Source organism: Lutjanus erythropterus, chromosome 10 (genome assembly GCF_056507025.1).
Source record: "Lutjanus erythropterus isolate fLutEry1 chromosome 10, fLutEry1.hap2, whole genome shotgun sequence".
In the NCBI taxonomy this organism is placed as follows: Eukaryota; Metazoa; Chordata; class Actinopteri; order Lutjaniformes; family Lutjanidae; genus Lutjanus; species Lutjanus erythropterus.
Genome location: NC_139326.1, coordinates 26,873,391 through 26,896,740, shown reverse-complemented (window position 1 = coordinate 26,896,740; position 23,350 = coordinate 26,873,391). Strand labels below are relative to the sequence as shown.

Sequence of the window (23,350 nt, the reverse complement as noted above, 5' to 3'; positions counted from 1 at the left end):
TCCAAGTATATGGCTCACAGATAAACCTTGCCCCTTCCTTGACAGCTCCTTCCCTGAAACTAACCTGCCTTATGGCAGGTTAACCTGTTTTAACCAGAGGTGCCAGGCTGTGTTTCAGAAGCCCTCAGCCAGAATGAAACTGTGTTGTACCTAAATTTGTGCCTCAGCAGACATTCCCCATTTTTGCACTATGGCCACAAGCCAGAGCATATAAAAATTTAATTTATATAATGAAATTTGACATGGTTTCCACTTTACTAAGGCTATGGATGTATTCTTAAATATGAAATACAGAGGCTTGCAAAGCATAGTATTCAACTTCACAGTATGTTTTTTTGTAATTTGGGTGAATTAGCCCATCAAACAAAAGTTTGCCCTAAGGTAACCCCTTACTCTTGTCCTGTCAGTGCTCCTCTCATCACTGCACCAGGTCATCAAACCCTGGCTGGATTATTAATGAAGCCTGAACCTCACACCACTCTGAACTCCATCATAATACACAATGAGTTGCTATTTTGAGTGTTCAATATTAGCACGTGGTGTATCCATTTGTCTTTACAAATGTCTTTGTCTTGTATGTGTGCTAAAGTAGATGGCTTTGACTGAGTTTCAAGGACAGGAAGATGTCACAGTCTTGACATGTGAAAACTTCAATGGAATATTATTTGTCATATTTGTGTCTGACTCAGTCTTTACTTGTTGATGTCTGCCTTTTTGAAGTGGGTTACTTTATCAAACAGGCTCAGACTTAATCCTTAGAAAACCAGAGGAAACTCCCCAGATCTGTTACAGTCAGACTTAAAATATCCAATTTATGTCTGTTTTGATAAATATTGACTGTTTGGAGAATCAGCATTTTCAATCAGTTGTGTGTTTTGAACAGTTGATTGAGGCATATGTAAGTTTGTTTGTATATGTGCATGCACATGAATGCATGCTGACTGCTGAGGAATGATAATGATTTATCAGCGTGATTATGAAGAGAAAGGATGAAATAGGAAGAGACGACAGAAACAGAAAGACGGTATAAGACAGTGCCTGTCACCTTCTGGTATCCACTTATCTTGCTGTCCTCTATCTCTTCTTTTGACTTTTCTTTCCTCTCTGTACAAGTTTTTGGTCCACTCAGCTTGTTGTGTCCACCTGCTGTCCTTACCTGTCATCCCTTTTCTTTTCTCCTCCTCAGACTCCCTCTCTTACCTCCTTTTATCACTGTTGCTTTCAGCCTACTCATCTCCCTCCCTCCGTCTTTGGTTCTCTTGCTCTCTCGGGCCTGACACTGTGCCATCGTGGAAGAAGGTTTGTGTCCTGATGCCAGCTGGCTGAGGGACTGAGATTTTAGAAGACTAGATCAGAGAGGAGAGGTTAAGGACAGAAAAGGGAAAAGGAGCTATTACAACAGAGGGGGAGTGAAGAGGAGCTGAGGAGAGAAGGGAAGAGGGGAAAGATGGATTAGGGAAACCAAATAGAGGAAAAGCGGAGTGGAGAGGAATGGAGCTGTCAATGTTTTCCCCTGACTGCCTATGCTTTCAGCGTAATCTGTGGACCTGTCTGTGGGTTTGGGATCCACATGACGGCTAGTTTGGCACCAGCGCAGTTTGGCATACTGCTAATGATGTTTTGCAATCAGGTTTTGTAATAATGACAGCCGTGTGTGTTTGTGTGTGAGTGAGTCAGATGGGTGTAGCGGTGCCATGAAAGGCGCACCCTGCCATCCACAGTACTCATTGGCACGCATGTTACCATGGTGATACAGCACAGCACAGATTACTGCTTTATGGCATTCGCCTAACTGCACTGTCACTTACCTCTCAGGTCAAAGACCACTTATTTTTCCCAGGTGGTGGAATGACTCTTCCAGGGCCAATGGGCTGGAGACATGTTTCTTCATGATAGCTGCATGTCTTTAACCCTTTCAGTTATGAGTTTATTATAGATGTTTTTCAGAATTTCGTATACCACTGAACAGACAGTGAAGGTCTAGATAATTTTATAGCCTCAAAATAATTAAAAGAAGTTTAATTTTCTTTCTTCAAATCTGTAATATATTTACTGGAATAAATCATAAAATATCCATGTCATCAGAAATAAAAAAGCAACATTCTAAGTTGAAATACACAGTACTCTGACAATGCTACAGCCATGGTTTCCTTTGAAATTTCCATTTGGGCCAGAATGTCTGTTTTCGGTTGCCCACTTTACGTTGATTAGAGTTGCCAAACAAGAATGAGTTAGTGTCTGTTTATGAGTTAGAAGAAATCATTAATAACGTTTTAGAAGGAGTAGATAGATTTAGAAAGATTAAATTGAGCACTATGTTATTTGTGTCTGGCAGGCAGAAGGCAGGCGGTCATTGAACTCAAACTCAAGAGTGTGTATTTTCGGAGCAGTGGGCTTTTGTTTTCAGGATAGCAGACTTAGTTTGAACTTGACAGAAAATTGGTAATTATAAACAGCTGCTCAATGCTGCACAGTGTCCTGCAGTGTCCTGTCTGAGCTTCCTCGTGTCAGAGGAGGAGGTACGGGAGGAAACGACTTGCTTCAACCATAGATCATACATTAAATCAGGTTTCAACCTGTCTAATATACTGTCAGTGGCTGCAAGTTGCTATTTAGTTTGCAGCGCTCATATCTGGAAGTGCGATTGTTACACATTGCTCCTTTAAATCTTCACATTCCAGGACAAATGTAATATAATTGTACTGTTGTAAAGTTGCTGTAGTGAAACTGAAAAGAAAGTTATATTTTACATGTACATTTGCAGTTCCTTTGGGCTTTCAACATGCTAAATATGCTGATACAAATGAGCAAATACGAAGCTGGTAGTTGATATGTCTTCTCTTTGTGTCTTAAGCAGCACTCGGCTTGCACCTTGCACAGCTATGCTGACGTATGCCCATGACTCATTCATACTGGGAGTTCCAAGAGAATTTGGACAGCCACAGACTTTTTTGTTGTAGCTCTGCACTGTTATTAGTTTCTGGTGTGAAATGAGTTCAAGTATACTCAGTCTTCTTTTCTTGAATTCTATTTCCAGCAATTTTAAGTTTACTGTAAACAACAATTAGACTACAACAGTGGTTGTTTTTCCTTTTTGTAATGTCCTTTTGAAGTCTGTGCAGAGATTAGTTGAGAGAAACAACTGCTGAACGCCTCCACGGCTGTCTGTCCACGGTGTTCTGTTGCAGGAGCGTGGTGTTTCCAGCCGGTTTCACTTAGCGAGACTCTTGTTTACTTGAAGTCATTTAACCAGACGTGCAGGAAAACTGAGAGCCAGGTGTGGTCTGCAGCTGAATCCTCACGGGGACACACTCAAATGCAAAATGGCTGTGACGACAAAATGAAATTCCAGTGTTTTCTGGTATTTATGAGTTGCAAGCCTCTAGAAATCATGCCACATGAGAAAATTATTCTACACATAGTAAAACTACTTGAATTAGCCCAAATCCAATTATTAAAAGGTTGAAAAAGTCTGTTCAGTATTTATCTACAATGGCCCATTTCAAAAATTACTTTGTCATCTAACTGCCTTTAGAGCTCACTGTATTCATGAACATGTGTGGAAGGCAAGGGCACTCACAGCATCAAGGAGAGAACACAGACGGGGTGTCTGTACCTGTCAGGACATCTGGGGTAATTTGCATTCGCTCAGGTATTATGGGACTCCACGCAGTCCCGGGACTTCCATAAAGTCAGGATGCTTATGTGACATTCTGCCATAAGATTGTTTTTTGCCTCAAATTTGTGAAACAGATGAACCATTAGTCGACGCCCTGAGACGAGCACCTACAGCTGGCCAGCAAAGCGCCACAGGGCTCAAAAGTTGTGCGACTGTGCGCTGTGTTCGGGCTGAGGCTCTGAACTTTACTTAAGAGAGCAAGAGAACTGGCTTCTTGTGCCTGTCCAAAGGTTGTTATGGGTGTTCTGCTACACTAGCCTTTGACCTTTTTTAAAAATCACAGCTTTCAGTTCTTTTGCCTGCAACTCAAACGGCATCTCAAAAACAGCAGTGAAAGTGGATCAATTTGTTCCCATTTGTTCTATTGAAGTGAACTCTTCCCCAGTTTCCCCTGGTTACTGACCCAGCCAGCAAGAGCCACCTGCAAACCCTTACACAGAGAGCAAATGAGAGAGAGAGTGAGGGAGGGTGGAAGGGGGTTGGAGTGGGAACTAGAGAGAAAGACAGCTGATCTCAGAGAAAAATGGGCATCTGCAGAGAAGAAGACCCGAAATACAGTGAAGGAGGGACAGTGAGGAAGACGCAGATGAGGGAGAGAGATGAGAAAAGTATAAAAGAGTGCGATAGGAAAGAGGGAGTTGGAGTGGGAGATGAGAAAAAAAGGGTGACGGGAGAGGTACAGGTGCTAGCAGATCATTCCTCTGCTCCACCAAGTTGGAGTTAAAGGAATGGAGCAGATCCAATCGTCATGCCTCAGAGCCTGCCAGCAAATTGGCACTGAAACAAAGGCTGTGATACATGGGCAAGTTTTAGAAGCAATAATAGAGGGCAATATTGTCTTTGTTTGGACCGGGACTGGCATACATGACACAATTGATGTGGATAACTGAAGGCTGTTACCAGTGAGTGATTTTTAGCAGAGACAACAAAGGATGACATTGCCCTTGATAGCTTTTGAAGAAACAGCAAATAATGGACAAAAAATGTATTTTTTAAAAACGAGAGAAATGCAAAGCTTCCTATGTAAGTAGTCAGCTTGAAGATAAAAAGCAGGGAACCACTTTAAAGCATTTAACATAAAATATAACATGAAACAGTAGAACACATGCACATTTAGTCACTCTATTTTCAGTGGATACACTCTTCCTCAGTTAGCAGATACTTCCAAGTATGTATCTGTATATTGTGGCCACACAGTGTTTCCTATATTATCATTAGACTATGGTTGAACTCTTGTTTTTGATGATGAAAGAAAAGAAAAATCAACAAAAGTAAATTATCAGCCCCTCTGAGAGTAGGGCCTGAGATGTTTATATATATAAACACCAGCTGAGTTGTTTGGATATCATGATATTAATATCAGCATTTCCCACATTCCCACTGAAATCTCTGGACTTATTCACTTTTCCTTTGCCTTGGTACTCATGTTGATATTGTTGGTCACAGTTTGCTTGAATAATTTTCTTTTGGCTTTGGAGATGTTGTGAGTGCAGTTGTGAGAATGAGAAGTGTGAAAATGAGGACACTGATCATCAATGGGAGACTCTTACAGCATCTAGCACTGCACAACTGCTGAATGTGTTTCACACTACTTTAGATGTAAAGTGAAGACAACATTTTTCTGCTTTAAAAAAATAATTTCCAACTGTTTTATCTATTTTGTCCCATAATAAAATCTGAATAGTTGTATTGGTTGAATTGTAGTACATTTTGAATGTAATCAGATGAAAAACCTGAAGAGAGAATAATTTTTGGTTTGGAATTAGTCACTCACTAAAGAGAGTTGGGTTCTCAAGTCCTTTAAGTCACCAAGTCAGTCACCTAGAGTTTGGTGAGTTTCCCACAGGCCTCAGTGTCCATAGAGCATGCCCACCAGAGGCTTCTGCCAGCCAAGCCAGCTAACTTTCAGTTTAGCCCTCCATAACATGATGAAATAATTTTAATTGTGCAGCTCTTATAGACTTTGCACGTGCTAATGAACAAAATCAAGCATATTCTGACTGTGAAACGAGTCATTTTGCAGGAGTTATGAAACTCATTCATGGATAGTGCTGATGGACTGTGGCATGGAACCTTTGGGTGAGTGAGTGAAGGATTTCAGCAACCCGAGTCAGACCTTCAGGGCAGGGAGGGGGGGGGGGGGGGGGTGCTCTGGCCTGGGAGAGTGAGTACCGAGTTGAAATGAGCCCGACTGAATTAACTACATTGATACATTTCTACAAATACAGTTCATTTACGAGTTGCACAATAGTGTGAGTGACATGTGGTCTTGCTTTGTCTTCACATGCTAGCTAGTGGCAGGAAGGAGGGGCGAGTCAAGGCAGAGGTAGTCGTGATCAAGACTTGTCACTCTGGAGTCAGTCAGTAAAAAGAGCTGTCAATTTCGAACGATTAATTCATTGCTCAAACATAACTACAATGTGACTAGAAGAGTATATTCAGTAGAGTGCAGATCTCTACAAGACAACCCCCAACATATATTTGGATGTAACCCTTTTGTAATCACCAGTATTTGATTGATTTTGTCCTAATTGGAACATGAATTCTTGAGTTATGGCCTAAAATATGTTTTGCGAGGTCACACTGACCTTGACCTTTGACCACCTAAATATAAGGGGTTCATCCTTAAGTCCAATTCGATGTTTGTACCAAATTTTGAAGAAATTCCCTCCAAGTGTTCCTGAGATATTGCGTTCACAAGAGTGGAATGCACATAAGGTTTGAGTGACCTCTAATCTGCTCATCCTTGAGTCCAAGTGGTCATGTGTGCGACCTTTGAAGAATTTCTCTCAAAGTGTTGTTAAGATATCGTGTTCACAAGAATGGTATGACCCAAAAGCATACTGTCTCTGGCCACAGCGATCGCTGGCGTAAGATGTATAAACAAGGTTTTTCATAGTTATTCAAAAAATTGTGAATCACAGAAGTCCTTCAAAATAAAGTCATAAGTATGCATATAAAAAATTAAGCTGATCTAGTAGTGCATGTACACATGCAAGCAATCACATGATTCCCTCCAGCCTTACACCTGATCAACTACACTAAGTCAGGATGTAGGATATGAGGAATATGCCAGTAATAGTGCCTGGTACTTAAATAATACCAAATCTCTTCACTCTAGCCCTCCATAGGGAGGATAGAGGCCTGACTGAGGTGGCAGGAATTCAGTGTCTGCCTCAAAGACACTTCAGTCGGGTGGATACTTGCCTGGATGCAGATGCATGAAACTTCAGGTTCTTCAGTTGATGAAATTTTAGGCAAATTCTGCAAAGTGTTCTTTGGTCTTGTCAGAGACATCTGAGAGGAACTACACAGTAATTGGGATCCAGCTTCAGCAAAATAGCTTTTTTTTTCTTTTCACCATCTGTAAAGTCTTTGCTCGGCCCCGTCACTCTGTAGAAGAATTAATGGCAGAGAGGACAACATGAGAGGCAGTGATGCATTTATCGTCAGACATTCCTGGAATTACTAAGTTAAAGACGAGAGCAGTTAAGAATTACACTGCTGATCAAAGATTGTTGTTGATGCTATGCTAATATATGCAAATTGTAATGATACACTAGTGGTTTTGCACAGACACACACGCACAATTCCTGATGACAGTGTTGTTTTGAGACTAATGGCGGGTGTAAACGGTTGCTTTGAAGCTGATGGTCCTGACAGAACTTGGAGTGAAATGAGCTGAGACCTCAGCAGACGGAGGAGCACCAGGCTAAAACAAAATGTCTCACTGGGTTTTCGACTCTTTGTCTCTGTCTCTGCATGTTCTCCTGTATCTTGTACTCTTAAAAGAGAGGTCTACACTCTTGAGTTATTAAATTACGTCACATACAGAATTGTTTTTTTTCCTCTCCCTCCCTCACAATCTATAAAGAGCTACATACTTTAGTCATTAAATCAATGTTATTTATAAAATCAATCTTCCTCTCTTCACTTGGTGTCTTTTGGTCTCACTTGCCATTTGTTTTCACTTCCCTCCCCTTCCAGCTCGGTCTTTTTTTATTGACTCTCCTGGGACTTGTTCTCTTCAGCTCTTTATCACCTCCCCTTCTTTCGTCTTATCTTGTCTCGTTGCCTCCCTCTCTAACTCTCCGGAGAGCCTGGCAGATTGTTTCAGTGCATGAGACCAGATAATCACTCTGCAGTCATTTTGTCAGCTTTTCTCTCTTCTCTGTCTGCTGGAGCTGTATTGATGTGGAGAAATGCTTCGTCTTTGCAGTTGGACATTGTTTGCGAAAGCCTGAGACTCACGGATCTGGCAAAGTGAGCAACAAAACAAAAACACTTTTTCAGTGCAAAGATTATTCTATTGATTATCTGTTATGAGATGGCTTCCTTTGTCTGTACATCATGCATACAGCTCCCAGTAGATGGTGTGGCGATCATTCAGGAGTGCTCACTTTGAAAATACAGTATAAATAAGCACTAGCATAACATTTCATCTGAACATGTTCTATTCATGAAGAAAATGGAACAGCTTCTAATTTAGTCTGTGTAAGCTGTCAAACAAACATGTCTATGTGAAAACATCAGTCTATAGAAGCCATTCCTTTATTATAGAAATATCTACTTCTCAGGATGCTCATTTACACATATTCCCTCTATGTGTTGTGCCAGTGCCTTCATCATTGCTGGTACATGCTAACTTCTCAGCTTCTCTTTTCAGACAGATGAAGTCTGCAGGACTTCAGCTAGACTAAACACAAGATTTCAGGGTTTTAAAAAGAGGTGACCAGGGCCAAGTAAGTGGGTCCAGCCCTCTGTTCAGATCCAACAATGCTGATTTTGAAATCGGAAAATTCCGTCTAAACGTGGAGCGAGATTCCTGCCAAGGAATGCCTTGTGCCTTGAAGTGAGCCCATAACATTTGAGAGATTGATGTTACCTGAGAGACATTTATGTCTTCAGAGCACATGTGTGTGTATTAGCCTGTCCATTTTGCAGACAGGGAAGAATTAACTGATGGAGAAAAAAAAAATGTGTCCACTGCAAAAATCTTGTAGGGTAACACTGAAATGCATAGAACGTGTAATTTTTAGATGACTAAAAGGATACTTCATAATAATATATCAAGGTTCTGGTGATTCTGGCTTTCTTCAGATTTATTAGTCTTAAGGATAGTTTGGATTATTGGATGCAGGGTTGTATGAGGTACTTATCAACAGTCACTGTACAGTTCGGTACAGTAGATGCAGGTCAGCATGTCCCCAGTTTGGAGAAGCCAGGAGGGGAACTAGCGTGGAAGCTAAGCCTTGTACTGCTGTGGACAATGTCAGCAACACGAGCCACTTTAAAAAGGGTCCACCTAAAAAAATCAATCAGTTTAAGTTTAGGCTGTATTTAGTTTGTTTTTGTCTGTCGCCATGGTTAAACAGTGAAAATATCTAAGATACTGAGGCAGTGGTAGACCAGCAACTCCCATATTCTGCAAGGTATATATTTGGCTTATATAATGTCAGTTTCCTGTCAGGAAAGGCTGTCTGAAGGCAAAGTAAAGCGGTGAAAATGTTCTAAATATAGTAGTAGTACATGTAAACTTTTTTTTTTTTTGTTGTTGTTTTTTTGGGTGGACCCTTTTGAAGTGGCCTGAAATATGTTTTGTTGTTGACCCTGTCCACAGTACGTCATTGTTTAGCTTCTGTGCTGGTGCTAGTCTCTGCTTCTGGGGGAGGGCTGCTTAATATCTACTGCAGCTAATACTTTGACTATCAATAAGTACCTCATACAAGCCGGCATCAGAAAATCCAATTTATCACTTTAATTTGCTCACCTGTGCCACATTTAAGAGAGACATCAATTAAAAAGTGCTGAAGCTACAGACGATCCATATCAGTGAAATTACTTTAAGGTTGAAAATGGAAAATGTTTTTTTTTTTTAATACAGGCCACCTTTACAAGTTAAAAAAAATGCATTTTTCTTTAGCATTGATTCCTCCAAGAGTTAAAAAATATCATCTGGACATGAAAGTGAAATGTAATTTCCCTCTGCTGCTTTTCCTTGTCATTTCTTGTTTGTCATCATTGGTCGGGCATAATGTTGTTCTTATTCTCTGGAGGTGGTCTCTATCTTTATGTGTCAGAATTCATCACATAAGGCAAAAAAGATGAAAATAAATCTGCTGTTTCCACATTTTTGTTGCAGACGCAGCACCCATTATTTAAGAAGAGAGACTGTTGTTCGACCTGTTGACTGATTGTACTGTGTATGAAGTAATTCTATTACTGTGCGGTTTTTCTTGGTGCCTACTCATTTTCTGCTGTCTCATGTCTGCGTTTGTGCGTTTCAGGTGGAGTGGATACAGCAGCAGGTGGTGAAGAGGAGGATCAAGAGGGATTACAAGCCAGCCCCACCCCTTTCCCTGTCAAGCCCCGCCCACAGCAGCCCAGCCCAGAACAACATATTCTATAATGACGCCAAGTGGAGCAGTATGTGGTACATTGTAAGTACACTGTATACCCTGTTGTTGCTTGTTTACTGTACCAAAACAAGAATATCACAAGATCCCAGAGAAATAGAGCTCAGTATACAGTAATTTAGTCTGGTCTCTGTTGTTTTTGTCCCTTCTTCTCAAAGGATTGTGCACTGTTATTTGTCCACACTTATTCGGTTTGTGGGTCAAAGGTCAGCTGAGGTCATGGCATGATCCTGATTACTGCAGGGCCAGTGAAGCTGAGGGATTTGTATGTGTGTTTTACTGAATGAAAGAATAGAAGAGCCATAGTGATGAAATTTTTGCCTTTCCTCAATTTGAAAAGAGACAATTTAAGGTCAAGGTAAGACACTGTGTTTATGCATAAATATTTGTCACAGGAAAGTCCACAGCGGTAGGAAAATACACGCTCTGTCTGGCTGTATTTCAAAATCGTTGTGAGATTGGCAGTGTTGTATATGCACTCATTCACGCACAGATACATGCACGCAGTAGATTCAAATTCACATTGCAGAGATTTGCAGGCTTATCATAAGTGCTGTTTGCATACACCCTCAGATCATTGCTCTTTTAGTTGTGTATTTGTGTGTGTGCATGTATGGTTGAATGTCCTCGGCTCTGTCAATTGTTAACTTTAGTATAGATAACTCTTAATACTTTGACCAGAGCCTTTAAACATATTTTTCTGGCTGCTCAGAACTCTCTGAACTTGATGGTTGTTTTCGGGTTTACACAGAAGTAAATGCTTCCTCTGGTCAGAAAAGCACTTGATAGCCCACAGTTGAAACATTTCTGTTAGCCAATTGCCCATATGTATATTTTTGTACAGCTGCAACTAATGATTATTTTCAATATGAATTAATCTGGCCATTATTTTTCTCATTTATTGATTAATTGTTTGGTCCATAAAATATCAGAAAATAGTGAAAAATGTTGATCAGTTTTTCCCCAAAGCTCAAGGTGATGTCCTCAAATGTCTTGTTTTATCCTGAACCCAAGGATATTCAGTTTACAGTCACAGAGGAAGAAACCAGAAAACATTAAGAGAATCAGAGAAAAATCTGCAAATGTTGACATTTCTTCTTAGAAATGACTCAAAACAATAATTTGATTATCAAAATAGTTGCAGATTAATTTAAGAATTGATGAATAATTAATAAATCATTTCAGCTCTGTTTTTGTGTCTGATTTGAATCACGAGACCTATTAATGAGCACATATTTCTTCTTATTGGTTCATGAAAAAAGCATGAGATGGACACGGTATCAGTGACTTAGACTTGAGTTTCAATCCCACTGAAATTGCATACAAGTTTCCAGACGAAACCTGGATTTTAGGGACTTAAGAGAAGTTTGAGTCTGTAGTAAAAAGACTTCATTGAAACCTCCTCTTAAAAATCATATCAGATTCATTTTAGGTTGACAGTCACACATCTAAATATCTGTTTGGTACGCAAACAGCTTGAGGCACATGCAGTGTATCTGAAAAAACAATCACAATAAAATGTATTGGATTGGCAACGCCAATCAGATTCCTGATAAAATAACACATAAAGTTATTGTTATAAATTTACTCATATGTGTGCAGAGTCCAAGATGAATTTCCGTACGGGGACAATTAAGTATATCATTAAGATTAAAGATAAGCTATAGCACAATAAATCAATTGTTGTAAGTAACGTTTATGTCTTGTGAGTGGTTGATGCCAGGTGAGGAATAGTTAATCTTTAGCCAATAAAATGGACCCTGGGAGGGTTGAAAGATTGAAGTGTAACATTAAGAAACTAATTTGTAGTTTGCTCTCTCTGATATTGATGAGGTTTTCATTAATTCCACATAGATTGTTCAATACAGTAACAATAATACACACCTGTGGATCTAATCTCTAACTATTTATTTTTTTCAACTTGGACTCTATATTTGAACAGTGTCACATGACTTAAGATATTTTAATTTAACCAAGCTGTCTGACATTTCACTTTAAGACTTTATTTAAGCAAGATTTGATTTATCAGTGAATGTGTCTTAGTATGAAAAATGGTATCGCTCACACTTGCTGTAAGTTAAGTGGAAATGTTCATTGTGTAGGCACACTCATAAAGCTTCAAGGGAAAGTTCACCACAAAACTTGAAAATTCTTTTTGCCCTGACCTGTAGTGCTATTTATCTGTCTAGATTTTATGGTGCAAGATTCTAAAGTTTTGTTTGCCTTCACTCTAATATAATCAGACTAAATTGGACTTGGCTTGTGGTGATCAAAGGACAAAAAACACTTTTGTCCAAAAGTCATGGCCCAGTTACTCAAGATAATCCACAGACCTTGTTGTGCAGTTACATGTAGGAGCTACTTTCTTTTTGTAGTAGAATCTATCAGAACTACTTTCTTTCTACTGGAAAGAAAGGTAAGTGTACATCAAATCTTCTCTCAGTTAACACTCAGTCCTGTTAATGAACCCATTATACTGGAGAGAAGGCAAACACCTCTATGCTTGATATCTCCAAAACTCTGCAACTCACACCAAAAATGTAGATGGCAATACAGGCCAGGGGACAAATATGTGTTTTTGATTTTGTGATGTCCCTATACGTTGTGCATTAGCAGGAACGCCAAAGAATTTTGTTTCATTTTCTCTGCCTCTCACCTTCATCACCTTCTCTCTCCTCACCTCCTGCCACCATCTCTCCAGCACTGTAACGACGACGTCCATAACTGCCAGTCGGACATGAACATCATGGGGGCGTGGAAGAGGGGCTACACGGGTAAAGACGTGGTGGTGACCATACTAGATGACGGCATTGAGAGGAACCACCCAGACCTCTTTCAGAACTACGTGAGTGTGTATGTATGCGCATGTAGGGCGGCTATGAGCAGCAGTGTGTGTGTGTGCATGTTGGAGTCTTGACCTGTCAGTGAAATTAAACTTTTAATGAATATGTCAGTAGTTTCTATAGGAATTTACACATAACCTGTCGGTGTAAGTGAGGGTCTGTGCTTTTGGTTTGTGCTTGATTAAGAAGACATATTACACATATGTATATATTTTTTTCCTTTTTCACTTAAGGTGCTTCTGCTTTCCTTCTTTAATAAAATAAAATAAAAGCAGCTAGCCTAAGAATGTGCAAAAAATGCTCCATCTAACATGACAGTAAATACTGTCATTGTCCTGTGTGGTATTGATATTTGATATATTGTTACATCCAATGTAACAGGATCACAGTTGTCTGAAAGCGAATATTTTGACTGTGATGATATTAGTTAGTAGGAATAAATTGTCCTTTTGAGCATGTAACTAAGTCATATCACGCACAGCAAAGAATCACCTAGCTTTTGAAACTGCAATTTGGATAAGATAATCATGACACATGGATTAACCTACATTTTGAAGGGGAGCTTCCTCAAGCCCATTGCTGTGCAGGTGTGCTGTGTGTACATGTTTATTTGTCTGTGGTCACATACTTAGTGTGCCTGCTGAGGTATGTCTACCTCAGACCAAGGCCAGATAGTTAGAGCAACTTCTTGGCCTGAGGCAGCAGGTAAGGCCATCAATCAACTATGCAGATAAAATGATTCACACCCTGTTTGACAGCGCCTGCGCTGCTGTTATTAGCTACTCTTAATGCCTGGATTTGTTTATGCCGAAGGGCGAGCTGCGCAGCAGATTGAGTTAACTCTGATTGCATTCGATTTACAAAACTGTTGAGAGTGATGCTAATGCGAACTGTTTGATTGGGTTAGAGAAGCTTCTTCTTTATACAGGTCTGTTAATATACACACCTACGCATGGGTAGTGTTGGACCTACTTTTTTAATGAATTTACTTTTTTGATGTTCTCTCTACCGTGATTGTTATTATAACTGTCAATTTGGTGTTTGATGTACTTGTTTTGACCTCCGTGTCTCCTCCAGGACTCTCAAGCCAGCTTCGATGTTAATGGCAACGATATGGATCCCATGCCTCGATATGATGCAACCAATGAGAACAAGTAAGAAAACACAATCTATTCCAGATCTAAGTGGGGAGAGATATGTGATTTTACCGGTGACAGTAGGGTTCCGGTGAGAATTAGGATGTGGCTTTTGTGTGTTGGGGTTACAGTCAGCCAAATGCTGTTCTGTGCGTCAGTGAGTTACTGATTGATTTTTACCAGAAGCTCTGTGCCTCAATATGTTTGTGTTTGCTCAATCCTGACCTTGTTGTGGGTGCGATGAGTTACATTAGTGTATTTGATTGTGACATTTGTGGGTGGGTTGTGGTTTTTCTATTTTGAAGAGTTGGTGTGTGTATGTGTGTAAGAGGGAAAAAAAAGGGAGACTCGCTTGTCCAGGCACTTGTCTTGTGCCAGTTTGGCTTAGTGAGTGATTTTTGGTGTGTGTATGTGTGTTTGGCTGCAGCAGCCCAAGTGCCTTGGCAGTTGCTCAGTCCCTGCTGGTAATGTATTGTCTTAAAGAGACATGAGGCCTACAGATGCAGCTTAATGAGCTGATTTCCTTCTAAAGGCTGAATTCATAGATGACTATGATATCATGTGTGTGCACAGAAAAACTGTTTAGTGTCTGACTTTTCATATTACTATTCTGTGTATACTATATTTAACAACAGTTTCTCTTATGGGATATACAAACTGAAGACATTTTAGTTTAATCAAAACATGGCAGTAACATCTCTCATGGGAGCTGAATAGATTTGAAAGGTTCATGTGAGGTGGCCAGCAAGTTAAAACTGGTCATCATGCCTGAAAGGCAAGAAGTACACGGTCTTTGAGATTTCTGAGGAATAACGCTAACTTTAGCTACATCTGGCAAACAGTGGATTGTTGTCAAACATTGTGTTGTATAGCAACAAGAATGACGTAATGCTTGCGGATTTTAATCTGTTGTTGTCAATGTGTACAAGCGGCACTAACAGCTGTGCCTCTTAATGTAAGCTGGAGAAAGAAAGCAAGTACGTTATCACTGCCTCAATCTCCCATACAACTCTCTGAAGTAACACATTTGGATGCAGCGGCATCTATCTATTGCTTTACCATTCATTTTTTGTGTCTGGTGACTTTTAAATATTGTCCACAGATCATCTATATGACAAACAAATTGAAATTCCTGTTAGGTCTGAGTTAGACGTCCCTTTTATTGAAAAGACAGAAAGTAATCACAAAACTTGCTGACAGTTTTGCAATAAAGTGTTGGTTTCTCTATTTGAAACTAGCAGATCTATGGATGTTTAAAAAATCTGAAATTATAATAAGCATTGATTCACAAAGAACCAATAAATATTAAATTTTGACTTCGCTTGCCAAAGCAAGGACAAAATACACATCAAAAACAGACGTGTACCACAAAGCAGTAAAATTAAATTTAAGTGGTTATATCCTTTGAAGCTTTCAGAAAGTTAAAATATATGTTTGCATTTGAATAATTGTTGTGTGTGACTGTGTATTGTTCCCACTGATTATTATCCATTGCACAAACATTGTATGATTGTGTTTGAAACACAGAGAGATCCCTGAGTGACTGCGACACAGATGTGTAGAAAATGGAAAATACAGGCAAACACAAAGACTGGAAAGACAGCCAGACAGACGATTTTATGGATTAGTGGAGTGAAGTGAACTGAGTGAAGACTGTTGAAGCGTTTTGAAAGAGGGAGCCAGCATTTTGGCTCATTAACTGTGACAAAGGGGCCTATCACTGATTTGCAGCCATTTAATATGTTATACTTTAAACCACAGAGTTTGATTTGTGTTATCTTTTCTGTAAACTTGTGAGGTCATTCCAGCTTTGAAAAGAGTAAAAGGAAGGTTTCCACTTCTGTACAAAGGGTGTCTATACATCTTGGATATGAATTTAAAGTAAATCTTAAGAACATTGAAGAGTATTTACAGTTTGAAATGTGTTATATTGCTATAAATGGTAGGCCAGTGCAAGATGGGAGAAGAATAGTTTATTCTACACTAGTCCAAACAGAATTGGAGTAGAACACGTGACATGCAAACATTTTCCAATGCTGAGGTTGAATGCTCAGGCATCCTCAGAATTGGGTGGCAGTCACTGTTATTCCCTTTGTGTTGCTCCTCTATTCACCTCAATCAAGCTTCAATAAAGGCTTAACAGGATTTCACAATACCCGAAATTTGGTTGTTGATACCAATATCAGTGAATTTCCATGATTCTTGATTTGATACCATGATAAAAACAAATACAATAATAAAATTTAACCATTGTAATTTTTCTTTGCCACCTGAAATAAAATCTCTTCTGAGCTTCTGGGACAAAAGACTAAGGGTGATGCTTACTAAGCCTGATACAAATCACTGTCAGGAGAACATGCTGCCCATGTCTGGAATGTAACGAGTGCAAAAGTGATTTCTGCTGCTGAACTTTGAATATAAGTTGACCTCTGACTCAGATTGAACAGTAAGGAGTCTGGACAGTAGCCTGCTTCTGCAGACTATGGTTACGTTATGTTAGCCTAAACACAGTAGCCTTGGGCGTTTAGCCATTGCAAATGTTGTGGAACATAGTTGAGTACACAGCAAGGCCAGCTGTCTCAGACAGAGCTAATATTAACGTGTTTTTCAGGATAATGAGGAGAGAACTTTGGATACGTTGTTAGTGTAATGTTAACATGAAGAGTTTGATGGCACAGTTTGCAGTTTAGGAGGGGCTGTCACTGCAGCTGCACTTGTCACTATCCTTCACGGTGTTGTTGTTTATCGGTGCTTGTAGGAATTTTTCTTCTTCCTTTGCCATTTAATGGCAGACTAACACACCGAGGCATATATCCTGCCCCTGTCAGGTCAGAAAGAATTGCAAGAAAAACAAGTAATTTTACCTTTTCAGAATTTTGGCATCATACAGAAGTATTGGTACCTGAGACATCCTTACTTCTTACGTGTGGAAGATGTCAAGGTCTCTGGAAACTTCTTCAGTCACAAGTTAACCAGTTGTCAAGATTTATTTCGCAGGACAGGTTTAAATCACTCCACTAAACACTCCACTATTTTCATGATAAGTTAAAGAAAAGTGTTCAAAACCATTAGGTGTGTGTTGTGCACTTAACCGTGCTTCTGCAACAGCACAGTGAACAGTGGAGGACTGTAATGGGTGACAGATTGTGGGTGAAGAAAAGTGAAAAAAGACATTGAATTCCTACATATGAGCTTGTTTTATTTAATTTAATTGTAGAAAGAGACGAGAAGGATAACCATTTTTGGTGAAGTTGCCATGCATGAATGTTGTAAAGCATAGCTAAGTGAGGACAGGGATGCCTCAATATTTTTAAAGCCTTTGATCATGTTGTTAAATAAATGTTAACCTGAAATCATCAGGTTACTGTGAAACGGATTTGCCTCAGTCTGAGTGTCTTCCCCAGGGGTTTCGATAGCTAGATGCTGGGTTTCCATGGTAGCGGTCAGAGCTGTTTCCGGGGGGTGTTGTGATGCAGATGTTCTCTGCAGGAGGTGCGTGTGTGTGAGTGTGTGCTTGTGCCGATCCAGAAAGTGGTGTTTTTGAGGAGGCGGTGGACGCAAACACACTTATGTTTGTTTACGCTGGTTGCTGACCCAGGCCGATTGTCACCACTGCAGTTACTCGTGGAATGTTACCCTGTTGTGTGTGGGTGTGTGCGCGCGTGTGTTTAGTTGTTAGAGTAGTGTGAGTAGTCTTATCACTGATGTTGGACATTGGTTTAGCTATCAATATATTGTTTTTGTGTGTGTCCATGTTCATGTTGGGTGCACTAAATGTCAGAAAAGGTCCAACCTGTGCCTCTGTTTGTGTGTGTTTCTACATTTTGGGATCATTGGCATTGAGGAACTCCAAACATATTTTTCCTGTCTGTGTTACAAAACTACCTCCCTGCTGCTGAGCTTCCTCTCTGTCAGGGCTATGAAGAAAAAACAAGAATTGTAGAAATATTTATAGTGTTTGCTACATTTGTAACACTTAATACATGTAAATAATTTTGTTTAGCTTTTCTTCAACAGGTTTGTACACATTTATCCATGAAAATGTGTGTTTACATGTTAGTGTCCTCGCTTTCCACTTCAAAAGCTACGTGTTTATCTGGTAGTTTGTGTGCCTTCTGCCTGTGTGTACTTGTGTTTTCTTGATTTGTAAATAAGCTGATCATTCCGGCTCTTTCTTCAGACATGGGACACGGTGTGCGGGCGAAGTTGCTGCAACCGCAAACAACTCCCACTGCATTGTGGGAATTGCCTACAATGCCAGAATAGGAGGTGAGTGATTGGTTGTATTTGTCTGTTATCTGAAAGAGTATTTACCTTTGCTGATTAAGCATTCTGTTTGGTAGAATTGTTGTGTTTTTCTGCTTTTAAAGGCTGCATTACGGTAAAGTCAAGAGTAATTTTCTGAACATAGCGGACTGTTCTTGCTGTTTTATTATTTGCCTGTACCCACTTACTCATCATATACACATCACTGATGATTATTTAGCAAAAATCAAAAACTCAAAATCAAAATTTATCAAAAAACATTTTTTGAAAGCACCAATAGTCATCCCTACAATATTGTTGCAAATTGATTTTGAGGTACACATACAACTAATTGTTTTTTAAGGCACTGGTACTGGACAAGTGTGGATCAGTATCAGAACATCTCTAGTATAGTGTTACACTTTTTCACTCTGTTCTGAGGAAATTCATAGGAGATATATATATATATATATATTTTGTGGGGTGGGGTGGGGGGTTTGTGCATGCATTATTTCTGTGTTTTTGTATCAGGTGTGCGAATGCTGGATGGAGATGTAACAGATATGGTGGAGGCCAAGTCTCTGAGCCTCCAGCCGCAACACATTGACATCTACAGTGCCAGCTGGGGACCTGATGATGATGGAAAGACTGTAGATGGACCTGCATCTCTGGCCAGGCAGGCCTTCGAGAATGGCATCCGCATGGTGGGCACATGCATGTACACATACACACAGAAACATGCACCAATGAACATGTGCTTCATTGCTCAGCCGAGACATTGACATTGGTATTCATGTAGTGAGAGAAGATATAAAAACACACACACGCACGCACACAAACACATAATCCAAGCAGTGTGTGTTTCACGCTCATATTCTCATATCCCAAAGTCCTGCCTGGCTATCTCTACCTGTGAAGCTCCTCTGGACATTAGAGAGCAGCCCTGCTCTATTAGCATATATTCATTTACATATTCATAGCTCATTTGCATAACGACAAGCTGGTGCTGTGTTGTTGGCTGAGTGGAGTGAAAAAGCTATAACAGAGGTTAAGAGGGGTGAAGTCATTTACTGGTCTTGTCTCAAACACACATACATCTACGCATTCACAGAGTTCCTACAACTGGCTTTCCGCCCTTTGGTTAAGCAGATGTAGACCTCTGAGGAGGTGAGACAGAAACCGAAAAATTCTGACTGGTAGCTGAGAGCCTGTGGCATGTCACAAAAAAACAGAAGAGAGAGAGAAGAAAAAAGGGACAGACAGGTACGGAGTGTGAGTAGAAGGGAGTCTTTGTCACTCCTGACAGGCTGGCCTTTTTAGATGACAGAGGTGAGGGAGATATCTGTCCAGCTGGTACGAGCTGGGCATGTGTATGTGCTTGCATGTCCCCCTGCTGTTTGTGTATGTGTGTGTGTGTGCGCGCGCGCTTGTGAAGCTGAGTGCAGATGGCATGCTTCTGAGTGTAACATGTACCTATGTGACACTCAGAAGAGACAGTTTATCACAGAGCGCTGAGGTGCTAGAGATATACTGACAGCTGTGGAGAGGGTTGTACTCTGGCTTGTGCTACTGTATGTGTGACATGTTTTTTTTGTGTTTCCTGGCTTTATTCCTTGTGTGTCTCTATGCTGTGAATGCACAACATTTTTCCACCAATAAGTGTTTTTAATTAAACTAACCTTGTCTGTGTATATAGCTTTTAACTATAACTGATGTCCATCAAATATTTCTTAACTTAAAACTCTTAAAAACTGCTTTCAGTGCTTTTTAGACATTTTAGGACTAGAACTAAGGATTCTTTTCCCCATTGATTAATCTGCAATTGATCAATATTTGATTTAGATTTATGTAATAACAGAGAAAAGCAGCAAATTCTCACATATGAGAAGTTAAAAATCTGTAATATTTGGATTTTTTGCCAGGGCTAAACAGCATATATCTGATCGGAGGGAAGGATAATTTTTAAATCATTATTCTCATTTCCACTGAAAAACATATTACAATGATGACGGTGTGATTTTTGTGGGGATATGTACCAAACAAAGATGTTTTCTTTAAAGTCTGTAGAATATGATGTATAGGCCTGGACATATATTCAGCATGACAGTGTTTGATGGTATTTTAACACACTTTTTGCCCTTTTCCTCTTTCCTGTGATTTGAAAATTGTCAGAAAATCAACCCATAACAATTTTATCAAGGAAAAATTAGGGCTGAACAGTTAATTGAAATCTTATTGAAATCGCAATATGGCCTACTGCAGCCATGAAGAGTCAGTTTCTTTGAGCAATAAATCATTTTTCCTTTTTTCTTTGCTCTCTTTCGATCTTTTGACGATGAGAGCTGTCCATCAGTTTCACACTGTTTCACTACTCTCCCCTTCTTCACCCCCCCGTCCTCTCTACTCACTGTTTTCCTCTCCTTCTCATTCTTTGTCTTCTTCTTTGTTTTGATAACTGCTCTTCAAAGCCCTCTCCATCACTCTCATCTGCCAGCGTTTGCTCCTGTCTGATCCCCCTCTCACTCAGAGGGGCTCCACTTGCTTATCGCTGCCTGACAGAAGCCCCCTTTTGAAGAACTCCATTCCACCTTTTATTCCCTTATATCTGTGTGTGTGTTTATGTGTGTGTGCACAAGTGTTATGAGTGTGTGTCTTGATAAACAGTGTGAATCGCAGCGCCAGTCACTTTGTCAGATGTCTTTTAGCTGACTCCTGGATGAACTTTGCTTTTACAACTCAGTTGGTCATCATCACAAGGACTGTAATTTCCTTAGTGTCTCCCCACAATGCTCAGGTTTAGATCATTTCAACTCAGCCAGTCTAATGGAATAGTAAAAGGCATTTGATATGAAAAGGTTTCCAATGAAAAATAATAGAGGCTGAATACTGTATTAGTAAAAGAGTTGGGGTCTTTAGTTACACTTTGAGTCAATGTGATCTCACTCTGAGCTGACCTCCCAGTTATCTGAATTCATCTGGAATGAGTTTTTATAATGCACTGTGTAACCTCTTTTGTTAACCTAGATTTGAATATTAAACAGCTGTCTGGCTACACATGTAATGGGCCTCAGTTATAACAAATGTCCATATGTCTGCAGCGTTCTGCCAAACTTGGTAGAATGCAAAACATGCTCATAAAACCACTGTAAAAACTCTTAGTTGTGTTTGCTGTAAAAATACAAATTAATGATTTTCTCTATGGATTTTTTTTTTTTACAGGCATGTTTTATAGCTTTATTGCTTTCCTTCCTTTTCATGTTTGAACACAATCAAGTCAGTTCCAATGCTGGCATTTTGTGGTCTTTTAATGTCTGATTGTGAGTCTTACAGAAATACAGATAATACCATTGTTTACATAACCTTTTCTGTACAAATTGTAAAACCACCTGAGGCAAATTGTGATTTGTGATATTGAGCTATAAAAATACATTTTGACCCGACTTGAAAGTTCAGAACATAAGAGCATTGAACAAAACAGCCAGACAGTTTTGTACAGAACTGAAAAACACAAATAATGAAACAAATAGAACAGAGTATAAACAAAATGACAAAAAAACTGTCTAGGCAGCCAGACAGCAATGATTGCACAGTATAAATAAAGATAAACAAATAAATAGGAGTCAGAGATTGCCTGGCCTTACGGGAAGAGTAAGTTTAAAATGGTTTAAAATATTATTCCCTTCAAGAATAAAAATAAAGAAAAGATGGAGATTATTTAATCTTTTTCAACTCATTTAAAAAATGTACAAACACACTTCCTTCTGAAAACCAATGGAAAAAAATAAAGCTAAATTCAAGTATAAGACATGATGCAATGCAGTGTACTTCACAAAAAAAAACACCTTTTTGAGTAATGTCCTTTATCTGGCTTATAACTTATTAGTATGAAAGTATTGGCTCTAGTAATACATTAAATCTGATGTCATTTAGTAAATGTGTCCTCTGCTGGATGAAAATAAACTCACTCACACAGCATAGTACTTAGCAATGCCAGCTTTTCAAAGGGAAAAAACTTCACTATGTTTTGCCCAGATGAAACATAATAGTTACTGAACTTGGATCAAATCACACCCACAGGACTGCTGAGGACTTGTACTGTTTTTGCTGCCTACTGATCTTTTCTGGGTCTTTTACTGTTGCTGGTGTTGATCTTTTCTTCTTTATACAATGAGTTCTGCACACTGAACACAGAGCTTGTTACTCCTCTTCTGACAGACATTTAAAACATTTAGCCAAAACAAAGTCTGAAGAGCAGTAATTACCCTTAGTTTGGTAAGTACTAAGCCAAATCTGCAGCTTCTTACTGTATCCTCTCTGCATCTTTTCCTGTCAGGGGAGGAAAGGCCGCGGTTCCATCTTTGTATGGGCTTCAGGCAATGGTGGCCGCAGCAGAGACCACTGCTCCTGTGACGGCTACACCAACTCCATCTACACCATCTCTATATCCAGCACGGCTGAGAGCGGACGCAAGCCCTGGTACCTGGAGGAATGCTCGTCCACACTGACCACCACCTACAGCAGCGGGGAGAACTATGACCGAAAGATTGTAAGGATTGAAGTGTGTATGGTAGATTTCAAGAACCGCACACTTACTCATACACACACGTTCTTGAAAGGAGCAAAAGTTCCCATGGCCTTATTTTATTGCACAGCCAGAATGCTTATTGCTTCCTCACTGATGTCCAGATTGTATTATTTTGTGCTATACCATTAATTTACATTTGATTTGGAGCTTAAAAATTTGGCATTAAAGGTATAGTTTTTATTTTCTGAAGTCAGGTAAGAAGTCCTTATCCATAATCAATGTATTGCCTATAGTAGATAGTGGCTGGCACACCACCAGTTGGAAGAAGTACCAGACTCCATTGGCAAAAACATTAACTTTATCGTGCACAACACTGGAATTGCTGGTCTATGGCTGCTTCAATCAGTTACTTTGTATTTGTTATTGTGTGACTTTGGTGAATCCAAGCTGACCCTCTAAAAAACTGAGGTCACAATAACACAAACAATAGTCCGTAGTCAGTGTTT

At 39.6% G+C, this 23,350-nt stretch overlaps 1 protein-coding gene across 1 annotated transcript in view; it reads left to right on the top strand.

Moving 5' to 3' along the window:
• The window catches only part of pcsk5b (proprotein convertase subtilisin/kexin type 5b), a 98,618-nt gene that overhangs the window by 8,577 nt on the left and 66,691 nt on the right, over positions 1–23,350 (top strand). Inside the window, exons 3-8 of the mRNA XM_084728823.1 lie at positions 9,967–10,119; positions 12,797–12,940; positions 14,016–14,092; positions 18,255–18,343; positions 18,851–19,023; positions 22,653–22,865. Coding sequence (XP_084584949.1) covers positions 9,967–10,119; positions 12,797–12,940; positions 14,016–14,092; positions 18,255–18,343; positions 18,851–19,023; positions 22,653–22,865 — 849 coding nt within the window. The remainder of the gene's footprint in view (positions 1–9,966; positions 10,120–12,796; positions 12,941–14,015; positions 14,093–18,254; positions 18,344–18,850; positions 19,024–22,652; positions 22,866–23,350) is intronic.